At 36.6% G+C, this 11,105-nt stretch overlaps 3 protein-coding genes across 3 annotated transcripts; 2 read left to right on the top strand and 1 right to left on the bottom strand.

Moving 5' to 3' along the window:
* Positions 1-1,055: 1,055 nt before the first annotated feature.
* Positions 1,056-2,381, top strand: LOC111832427. Its single transcript, XM_023788742.1, has 2 exons — positions 1,056-1,377; positions 1,615-2,381. The coding sequence occupies exons 1-2, from the start codon at positions 1,056-1,058 to the stop codon at positions 2,379-2,381; spliced, it is 1,089 nt and encodes a 362-aa protein (XP_023644510.1).
* Positions 2,382-2,645: 264 nt separating this feature from the next.
* LOC111832426 (F-box protein At1g47340-like) lies at positions 2,646-3,939 on the top strand. Its single transcript, XM_023788741.1, has 2 exons — positions 2,646-3,690; positions 3,779-3,939. The coding sequence occupies exons 1-2, from the start codon at positions 2,646-2,648 to the stop codon at positions 3,937-3,939; spliced, it is 1,206 nt and encodes a 401-aa protein (XP_023644509.1).
* Positions 3,940-5,848: 1,909 nt separating this feature from the next.
* Positions 5,849-8,942, bottom strand: LOC17899064 (DUF21 domain-containing protein At1g47330). Its single transcript, XM_006307183.2, has 11 exons — positions 8,652-8,942; positions 8,484-8,560; positions 8,285-8,368; positions 8,083-8,196; positions 7,925-8,011; positions 7,653-7,792; positions 7,463-7,550; positions 7,104-7,177; positions 6,783-7,000; positions 6,491-6,711; positions 5,849-6,418 (listed from the first exon to the last, which is right to left on the bottom strand). The coding sequence occupies exons 1-11, from the start codon at positions 8,830-8,832 to the stop codon at positions 6,134-6,136; spliced, it is 1,569 nt and encodes a 522-aa protein (XP_006307245.1). The 5' UTR covers positions 8,833-8,942; the 3' UTR covers positions 5,849-6,133.
* Between the last annotated feature and the right edge of the window lie 2,163 nt (positions 8,943-11,105).

Here is an 11,105-nt window from a genome sequence, read left to right as displayed (position 1 = left end):
ATAGACAAATGTACGAATCATAATTTGAATGAAATATATTTGAAAATATTAAACAATATGCATATCAAATTGTAGAGAAAAAAAAGATGATTTTTTTGTTTCTAAAGTTTAAAAAAACAAATTTATATAATTAATATTTTAGTTATTAAATTAGTGGGAGAATGTAAGAAATAAAAAAATATAATATATATATATGAGATGGAGAGAGAAATAGAATTTGGAGGGCATTTGTCTTTTGTTCACGAGAGAAAGAGGAAGATATGAGTATAGGACAGTTTAGTAATTGCAAAAATTTTATTAGAGAGAAGCTTCTATTACATACACAGTAAAATTGTCGTGCGACTCCTGAACAGGGTGAGGAAATTATCCATATTATCCGTCGCTATGGAGAGGCCTCGGGTCAACAACTCAACGAAGCTAAATCTTCGGTGATGTTTGGGCATGAGGTGCCATCTGCTACTCGTACCAACATTAAAAATATCTTAAATATTCATACAGAAGGAGGTATGGGCACTTACTTGGGGTTACCTGAAAAGATTCATGGATCAAAGGTAGAAGTTTTTGCCTTTGTTCGTGATCGACTTCAGAAACGGATAAGTTCGTGGTCAGTTAAATTCCTTTCCAAAGGGGGTAAAGAAGTTCTTATAAAGGCGGTAGCGCAAGCCCTTCCGACATATGTTATGTCGTGTTTCTTACTCCCCAAAGCTATTCTCTCCAAACTAAGTAGTGCGATTGCTAATTTCTGGTGGCGAACAAGAGCTGAGAGTAATGGCATACACTGGATCGCCTGGGATAAACTATGTTCCCATTTTTCGGACGGTGGTCTCGGATTTCGGACCTTGGAAGAATTTAACCAGGCGCTTCTTGCCAAACAATTTTGGCGACTTCTTCGCTTCCCAAACTCACTTATATGCCGAGTTTTGAGGGGTAGATATTTTAGGTATAGCGATCCTCTTCAGGTTCTTAAAGCTAACCGTCCCTCTTATGGATGGAGGAGTATCTTCTCTGCAAAATCGCTGATAGTCTCCGGTCTTCGACGGACCGTGGGCTCCGGAATGCTTACCCGAGTTTGGTTTGATCCTTGGATTCCCACAATTCCACCTAGACCTGCGAAAAGCATCGGTGCTTTTCGTGATCCACATTTGTACGTTAATGATCTCCTGGATAGGGATACCCAGGAATGGAAGTTGAATAATTTGCAAACTCTAGTGGACCCAGCAGATATACCTTTGATCCTTGGAATACGACCCAGTCGGACGTATCTGAGCGACGGGTATAGCTGGGTTCACACGAAATCTGGAAACTATACTGTGAAATCAGGATACTGGGCCGCGAGGATGCTTTCTCGCCCTTCTTGTGACCCCCCTTTTCAGGGACCGGATGTTTCGGCACTCCAGGCACAAGTTTGGAAATATAAAACCACACGGAAGCTGAAGCACTTCATGTGGCAATGCCTTTCGGGCTGCGTAGCAACCTGTCAACGACTCTTTTCACGCCATATTGGTCGGGAGAAAGACTGTCCTCGATGTGGCCAAAGTGAGGAGACGATTAACCACCTCCTCTTTGATTGCCCACCGGCTAGACAAATCTGGGCTCTCTCCTCTATTCCCTCCTCAGGGATGATGTTCCCACGCCAATCTCTATTTTTTAATTTTGACTTTCTCCTTTGGAGCGGAAGAGAGTTAAAATTAGATGCTTCTGCTACGCAGGACTTCCCCTGGATTTTGTGGTATATCTGGAAGGCCCGGAATCGATTTATGTTCGAAAATATCCGTGAATCACCTATGGAAACTCTTCTGCTAGCCACTCAAGAAGCGGCAGTATGGCGTCGTGCGATGGAGGCTGAGGATCTGGCAGTCCGCCCACCCCCAGCCCCACCCACGACTACTCCGAGTCCCCCCTCTAATATACCTCTGGAGTGTCAGTGTGATGCCTCTTGGTTTGACTCTGACTCTTTTAGTGGTTTAGGGTGGGTTCTTGTGGATGGGAGTGTTCGACCTCCGGGGGGCCATTCCTGGCTTGGTCTCAAGTGTGTTAGAAGGAGTATTTCACCCCTCCATGCTGAATTTGACGCCCTTCTTTGGGCTATGGAGTGTATGGTCGAGATTGGCATGAACTCTGCTTGCTTTGCCACGGACTGCTCGGATCTTCTTGCCATTTTGGAGTCGCCGCCTGATTGGCCCACGTTTGCAGCAGAATATGCTTCTTTTAGGGATCTCAAGGCATCATTCCCGGTCTTCCGAATCCGCCGGATCCCGCGTAAGGATAATAGGCGAGCAGATTACCTAGCGAAGAAAGCAAGAAGTCGGGGAGTACAGTTCTCTCTTACAAGCACATCGGCTCCGTCATGGCTCTCCCTAGAGGAGAGTTCCTTCCGATAAGCTTGTAAACTTAATTTTTGTGATGACAAAAAAAAAAAAAAAAATACACAGTAAAATATGTGGGTTTTACTAATTGTAAATAGTAAAGTGACTATATCCCCTATTAAGTTTAGAAAATGTACTAATTTGCAAAGTCTCCCATATATAAATTAGGAGTGGTAAACCCTAGCTAGGGTTTCGCTATTTCTTAATATATAAGTATTAACACATCTCTCTTTCTCTGTGTTCAATCATCATCACGCAGCAGAACAAAACAAAGCAACCATGGTTTCAGATTCCATCCCTACTGATCTCATCCTCGATATATTATTGAGATTGCCTGCAAAGTCAATAGCTAGGTTTCATTGCGTGTCGAAGCTATGGGAAACAATGCTTCCTAGTTCATATTTCACTGACTTGTTCATGACCAGATCTTTACCTCAGCCGCGTCTCTTCTTCGCCATCGGTAAACCTGGTCTGTTGAGCATCTTCTCTTTGCCTCAGCAGCATCAGAGTCCTTATGAGAAGTCTTCATCGGTAACTGCTGAATTTCATATGAAGTTCCCTCAAGAAAATATGCAAAAATTTTCAGGTGACCTACATTATTCATGTGGCTATGCCGCTGGTTTGTTATATTTCTATGGTATGTGGACCAAAGTGCCTATGGTACTTAACCCTAAAACGGGAAGGTATGTTGCCTTAACTTATCCGTCTAAGTATCTTGCCTTACCTAGACTTTCTAGCTACAGAAGGACCTATAGCTTTATAGGATTTGATCCTACTGATAAGATATACAAGGTATTGTTCATGCCATACCCGTTTTGTTATGATCAGCATACAGTTCTGACATTAGGAACCGGAGAAATGAGTTGGAGAAGGATAAATTGTGCCTTAAGACATGAGACTATGAGTGAGGGGATATGCATCAATGGGGTTTTGTATTACTTAGGTAACACGTCTCAGGAGTCGGTTTATTATGTGATAGTATGTTTTGATGTTAGGTCTGAGAAATTCAAGTATATTGACACGGAAAGCTATTGTCAATTGATAAACTATATGGGAAAGTTAGGTTTGGTTTATTATAATGCCTATGCTCATGACGCCGTAGAGTTGCGTGTGTGGGTTCTAGAGGATGCTGAAAAACAACAATGGTCAAAATATGCCTACACTTTGAGTGATGATAAGTTCTTGGTTCATCATGTTTTCGTCGTTGCAGTGACTGCTACCGGTGAAATCGTTTTGTGTTCGGATTTTTATACATCTAAAAAACCCTTTTATGTTTTCTACTTCAATCCAGAAAAGAACACTCTTCAACGTGTTGAAATCCAAGGTTTTGGAAAATACCATGAAGCAATGGACAACAATCTTAGTACAGTCCACGCCTTTGCAGATGACGTCTTTGTGAATGATTGTAGTAGTCTTTGGAGAGTACCATGAAGCAATCGACAATCCTAGTAGAGTCCACGACGACGTCTTTGTGAATGATCGTAGTAGGCTCTACGCCTTTGCAGACCATGTCAAAGATCTTAATGTCAACGATTCAAAGCTACTCAAGTCAAAACGCTATGAAGCTGTTTAATTAAGTCATCTTTTGAACTATCTATCTTCACTCAGATAACATAAAATTTGGGTGGACGCTTCTTGTTTTGGATGAATCTGAAGGTTTTTTTCTTGTAGGACTCGATTTTCTCGTGGGGCTTGAATTTGATGCTTTTGTTATACGACTAGAATTGTGTAGCCATATGAGATTTTCAGTTGGGATTATTACGATGATTGTGTAATCGAGGTTGTTATGCTTAGTGATTCTCCTGAGATGAAGCATGCCTGTTCTCTAATGCTAATACTAAATAACTCATTAAAGCAAATGATCAAGATTCGTTCGTATAACTCTAATATGTATATGACATTAATGGAGGTATCTTATCTTTCTAGTGTAAATCTTACTCCTAAGATACCTCCATTAATGATGTCCTTACTAACACACAATTATTCGGTCTTTTAAGAGTTAATATCGAAGCGAATCCATATTGACCAGAGTCTCGATCTTCATCATCGCTTAGGCGTTAGCCGGCCATCTATGTGAGCTCGAACTCACCGCCATCTCCATCGTCATCATTGGCTTCACCTATCGTCTTTATGGTAACAGAAAAAAGGTAGGGTAGTCAATAAAGACTCATACCTGACTGTGGTATATCAGGTCAAGTAGCTCTCAGTTTGGCCGAATACGTAACCAAGTCATTAGGATATGACATATGTAAAATCCAAATACTGAGTGGGAACACAAGTTTTTTGTTATGAACCAACTTTTGCTTAAGGAATAAGAGAGATTCTAAAAGCTTAGCTCCCTCTTAACCCTAGTCTCTCTTAGAGATTAAGGTTAATTTTTGGGGCTTGGTTTCTCATTCATATAAAGACCTATATTTATATAGGCCATGATACAACTTATAATAAACCTAAACGTTAAAACCAAAACACCTAACCCTAATGTATTAATTAAAGTAAATAATTAAACTACAATATCAAAACCCAAAACACCCAACTTCATCGCTAACATCAACCATAGTCACGTATCATTACTCCCCTTCTCCACTCGGAGCTTGTCCTCAAGCTCCAAACGCGGTTACCAGAACCCAACTTTTGCAGCTGGTTCACAACTCTCACATCTTCTCTATGTCGTCCTTCATGTTGAACTGTCATCATCTCTTGGACGATTGCTTGCATCAGATAATTGACGTCAAAGATATTCTCAGCATACTCCTTCACCGCCAAAACTGGTGCTACAACTACTTCAGATTTTTGAGGTTGTATTTGCTTTGGCTCAAGATGGGATGCTGCAGCTTCTAGCATCACCACATCCTCTGGCTTAGTCATAGATGTTTCAGCTTCTAATGCCACGACAACAGGTGATGTCAAAGTCACCATCTCCGCCACCTCTCTCCTCACGTGGTTTGGTTCCTCGATCTTTGGAACCGAAACCACAACCAACACCGGATCTGGTTTCGATGTCATCATCTCCATCAAGGCTTGTGGTGGTGATGTCTTCTCTTGTGGCTCTGCAGTTTTAGGGCGCATCAGGTCAAAGTACTTATTCACTTCTGCCATCAATTCATTCTTCACTCCTCGAATAACTCATTGAATCGTGTTATCCGCTTATCGAATATCCTATCGAACTCTCCCATCGAACCGTTTGGCTCTGATACCAAGTTGTTATGAACCAATTTTTGCTTAAGGAATAAGAGAGATTCTAAAAGCTTAGCTCCCTCTTAACCCTAGTCTCTCTTAGAGATTAAGGTTAATTCTTGGGGCTTGGTTTCTCATTCATATAAAGACCTATATTTATATAGGCCATGATACAACTTATAATAAACCTAAACGTTAAAACCAAAACACCTAACCCTAATGTATTAATTAAAGTAAATAATTAAACTACAATATCAAAACCCAAAACACCCAACTTCATCGCTAACATCAACCATAGTCACGTATCATTTTTTTTCATTCATTTAAACATGTTTTATAAAATTTACAGCAAACTAATTTCCCATTACAATGAAAAGTGTCTTATGGCTCACGAGTAGTATACTCTATACGGAGCAAAGCTGATAGAGCCCAAGCGTAATTTTGTACAAAGGTAGATCACAAGAACTTATCACGAAGAACAAAACTTTACCAAAGAAAATTGTAAATTAAATAAGTCAAGCTGCTTCAGCTTTAACTTTTTTCTTTCTTTTATAATCATGTAACTATATATTATTATCTTCACTCAGATCAACTTAAGAAAGACTTGAATCTGAAGGCTTTGTTGTAGGACTTGAACCTGAAGGCTTTGTTGTAGTACCCGAATCTGAAGGCTTAGTTGTAGGACTTGAATCTGAAAGCTTTGTTGTTGGACTTGAATCTGGTGTGGCCAAATGGGATGTTCGGTTGGGACTAGTGGAACCCGATGATGATTGCGTGATTGAGGTAACGCTTGGTAGATTCTCCTGAGAAGCATGCATGTTTACTCTGATCCTATTGTGGATGTTCACATACTCATCAGTTTCGTCAAGGATCTCTTCCTGAAATCAGAGAAAACGCATTTAGCTAAAGGGTAATATCTAACGCAGATGCTTATGATTCGGTTCAGTTACCTGAAGAAGCTCTTCGATAACGTCCTCCATGGTGATAACTCCTACAACTTCTTCATTGGTAGGGAAATCCGGTATGGGGGTATTCTCAATATCCAAAATGCAGAACGAACAGCCTCTATGTCGCTTCTTAGCTGGAGCAGCCAATAAACTCGTTTTCCCCTGCTGCTCTTCACCGTTCTCGCTCTTGCCGGATTTTGCATCTCCAGTTTCAATTTTGAATACTGTATACCAAACAAAACATTAAGCTAACATGTCTTTTCATGTTTGTCTATGGAAAGTCGCTTAGTCATACCTTCCTTCTCTGATACCTCAGACTGAGCTTTTGGTTTCCTACAACTGTCCTTAAAAAGTTCATCTTTAGTTTTCTTCTTTTTTCTGCGCTCAATACCATTTTCGCTTGTTTCGGGAAATTGCTCTTGCTCGTCAAGATCCTTGTAGACAACTGCTATGTGACTGTGGCCCTTCTGAAACTCGTTTAGGATATCATATAGTGGCATCGTCTCAGAGACACTGGAGACAAAAAAAAATTGCAAATAGAACTCTGTGTAAATGCTATACAATCCTGGTCAAAAACTATGTAAGAAAAACCAAACATTAGAGAGCTGTCATTTACCGCGGGATTTTTCTCATGGACATTTTTCTTAGAGGAACTTCTTTTCTAGCATCAACTGCCAAGAGATTTTTAACCTGTATCAGCAGCATAAGGACACATTACATGTTGTGAAGGGGAAAGTCATACTCTTCATATTTAACTACTCCTTATCATTGTAAAAGAGAAACCAGTTAAGATGTGAATGCAAGATTTAATAGTTACAAAGTGGTCTTTCTAGAAACTCATCTCTCGTAATATAGACTACATATTTTTTTCAATAGTTAAATTTAAGCTTGACTACTGTTTACCTCAGAGTGCCCAACAGACAGAAACATCAACTATGAAAAAATAATGGAGTGAGCAATAAGAAAGATATGTACCAGAATGAGCCCAATTATATGTGTTGGGTTTTTGAAGTAAACTGGAACTCTGCTATGACCAACTGACATTATTGTATTCAAAGTTTCCCTGTATTGTAGATGATACCCAATTGTAAGTCCAAAATATATAAGCAGGAGGAATAAGCGTATATAGAAAGATAAATTTGATACATAAGAAAAAAAAACCCACAAATTAAGAGTCGAATCAAGATCAAGGGAAAACGCATTTGATATGGGAGTCATTGCATCTTTTGCCGTCTTTTCAGTTAATTCAAGTGCACCTGTAATGATAGAAGTCTCATCGTTTGTTAGATCTCCTCCTTTCCCAGCCTAACAAAACAAGAATCATGTACAAAAGTCAGTAAGCAAGATTCTATGTAAGAGACACCACGGTTAAGCCACATTTCTGGAACTACTTCGTTTGGAAGACCGAATTGTAAGTTAGTAGTGATAGCTGCATACCTCATTTCCATGGAAAGTCACAAATGTCTTCAACTCTGCTCTCCGTAAAAGAACACCATGTCCCTTACCCAACATCCAATCAAGAACCTGAAGCAACAACAATTTTAGCCGAGCAATTCTAAATAAAGCCATAAAAGGAATTACACACCTCTCTCTACCTTGCTGATTGGATATGAAATAGGGAAGAACAATATAAGAAGAACACGAACAAACGGAGCCATTATCGCTCCAACCTTGAGCCCATATCTAGTACAAACTGCTTGTGGCATGATCTACAGATACTCAACATGATCACAAACTATACAAATCCCAAAACTAAGTATATCGAAAACGAATCACAAGTAACAGATGTGGTGAAACCTCTGCAAACACCAGTATAAGAGTCACTGATAGAAGAATAGCAGCCCATGGAGGCACAATCTTATCCAAAAATATCGGCAAAGCCTACAATCAAAACATAACAAAGAGAGATCATCATCATCATCATCATCATCATCATCATCATCATCATCATCATCATAACTATCAAGTCTCTGCATCGTATCTTTCACTATATTACCTCCATAGCCATAGAGTTTCCAATCAAAAGAGTACAGAGCAAAAGATGCTGATTCTTCACAACTGGATATATCTTACCTAAGAAGAACCAATTCAATCGATGTCATCAGCTAATTCACATACAATACAAAACGAGATTTTACCAAAAATTGGAGTCACAAACTCTCACCGGCGTTGATACGATCTTGAGGACGGCCAGATTTGATGAGAACTTCGAGGTCGACTAATCCAAGAGACATGAGACCAAGTGTTAAACCAGCCATTAAACCAGCGAACGATACAAGAGTTATGCTAATCACGACGAAGAGCCAAAACGTGGCTCCACAGCAAGGATAATCCGACGCCGCCATAGTTGAGCTGCCGAAGAAATTTTTCCGGCGAGAAATTGAGAATTTTGTTTGGGGGAGAATTAGGCAAGAGTGCTGATTATTTAGAGTGACTTTTTTTTTCTTTTTTTTTTTGAGTGCGAATCCAAATCAGACGCGAAATAAAACGTTTTGTATTTGAGATTATCAGTTTCCTTTTTGGGTATTTAATTAACATTGTTTTTATTTTAAGATCTTAACCGGATTAATGTCCGGTTTGCAATTATACCAAATCTGTTGGACCACATTACTATAGAGTACAAACTAGATTTTAACCCGTCCTATACCACAGAACGATATTTTAAAAAATAAATTTTTTTAAAAATATAAAATTGTACTATTGCATTTATACTACTAAACATGAAGTATCCATTTGTTTTACATTAATGTTTTCAAATAAAATAAAATATAATGTTAACTTGATTACACACGCAGATCTAATTAATCACTCGGATCTATTAATCGGGTTCAAAGAGTTAATCTCTACCGTTTATTAATTTGTAGTTTAAATCTTAATCGTTCATTTACTTGATCTATAATAAATATATATTTTCTTAATCATTTAAAATCTAAACCGTTTATATCAAATTCATTAATTTATTGTAGACAAAATCAACGGATTATATCTTAATTTATAACAATTTACTAATTTATGGTAATTAAATTTTCCTATTAAATATAAACATGATTTGTTATTCTAAATCTTCTAAAACTGAAATATTCGGATATAATATTTAATATTTAACAATAAAATCACGATAATTTAGTGATTGCGATTGAATAAAATTATTTCTTTTCAAAATTAAATCTCAAACCAAATATTCTAAAATATTAACTACCCCCAGTTTTACCGCGTATATAAATCATTACATGTTTTCTTAGTTTACATTCATTTCAAAAGGGATACAAAATATATATCTCACAAAACAAAGCATGAACTAATACAAATTTTCACACCACATGCTTTCATATCGTTTTTAATCAATGTTTACTCATAATATTTTACTTTTTGTGTTTAGTTTTGTTTAAAACAACTAATGTGTTTAGTTTCTTAAAAACAACTAAGTGTGATCTACTTTTTTGATGTAGTAGCTTGAGATTTTGAGGTCTTTGGGAAAACTACGAAGATCAACAACACCCTTCCCAATAAACAAAAAACGTGGGTATGCATTCAAAGGTTATTTGTCTTATATTCAAAATAATGAAATGATGTTGGCATAACATCTTGGGGGAATTTTAAAAGTACCATTTTTCAATACCATTTTTTAAAAATACCCCTCTTTCTAAGTTTATCAAAAAATCACTATAAAGTTTGAAATTTATCAAGAAAATATATGTAAGCTTATATTTATAGACACAAATTATCTTTATATGTGTATAAATTTACATATATATTTTGTAAATACCGTATAAATACCTTTTAAAAACCTTTTAAAAATCATTTAAAAACCTTATAACAACTTTGTAAACCTTTTAAAAACCTTATAAAAATCTTATAAATACCATTTAGAACCTTTTAAAACCTTATAAATATTTAGATTTACTCTCCCGATAGTAATGATGATCTTGATGTACCTTATGAACGATATAAAAGTTCATAATTTTCATATTTGAAAAGGGTGTTTTTGAAAATGGATAAAAATAGGATATTTTTAAAAAGGTAGAGCAAAAGGGGCATTTCTCAAAAATCTATTTCGTTATTTTTTTTTTTGTCATCCAGCATCTTTCGTTTAAATAGTCTAATTTCATATTAAAATATTTTTTGAGTTTGACTATAGTAGACAACCCGTAAAAACATATATAATCATAATTAGGTAATTTATAATATGTTCTATCACATGACATGTGCTACACAATTATCAATAATACTTTAGTACATACATTTTTTGTATTGATTGAGTTATATTCATCTGTTTTCGAAAAATTATATTTTTAATATACCTATGTTTTATATAATAATATAATTTTTAAAACAAATAAGATCATATATATAGATATTGGAGAAATGTTTGATTTATTAGGGAGAGATTTTAGGAAATCTTGTGAAATGTAATAAATATTGATTTCTAGTTTTGTTAATATAGATATATTAAAGAGATTATTAATATATCTGTATTAATATTTTCAAAGTACCTTTTGGAAAGTAACATTTTATTTTGTAATATTTGCATAATTAAACCCTTGCCATTTGAATAAATAAATAAACTTTAAGGTAAATTTTGTATTTTGTACTTAAATCATAAAAAAATTACAAAATT

Source organism: Capsella rubella, unplaced genomic scaffold (assembly GCF_000375325.1).
Source record: "Capsella rubella cultivar Monte Gargano unplaced genomic scaffold, Caprub1_0 scaffold_1, whole genome shotgun sequence".
Lineage (NCBI taxonomy): Eukaryota > Viridiplantae > Streptophyta > Magnoliopsida > Brassicales > Brassicaceae > Capsella > Capsella rubella.
The sequence above is the reverse complement of the archived record's forward strand: the minus strand, read 5'-3'. Positions and strand labels throughout refer to the sequence as shown.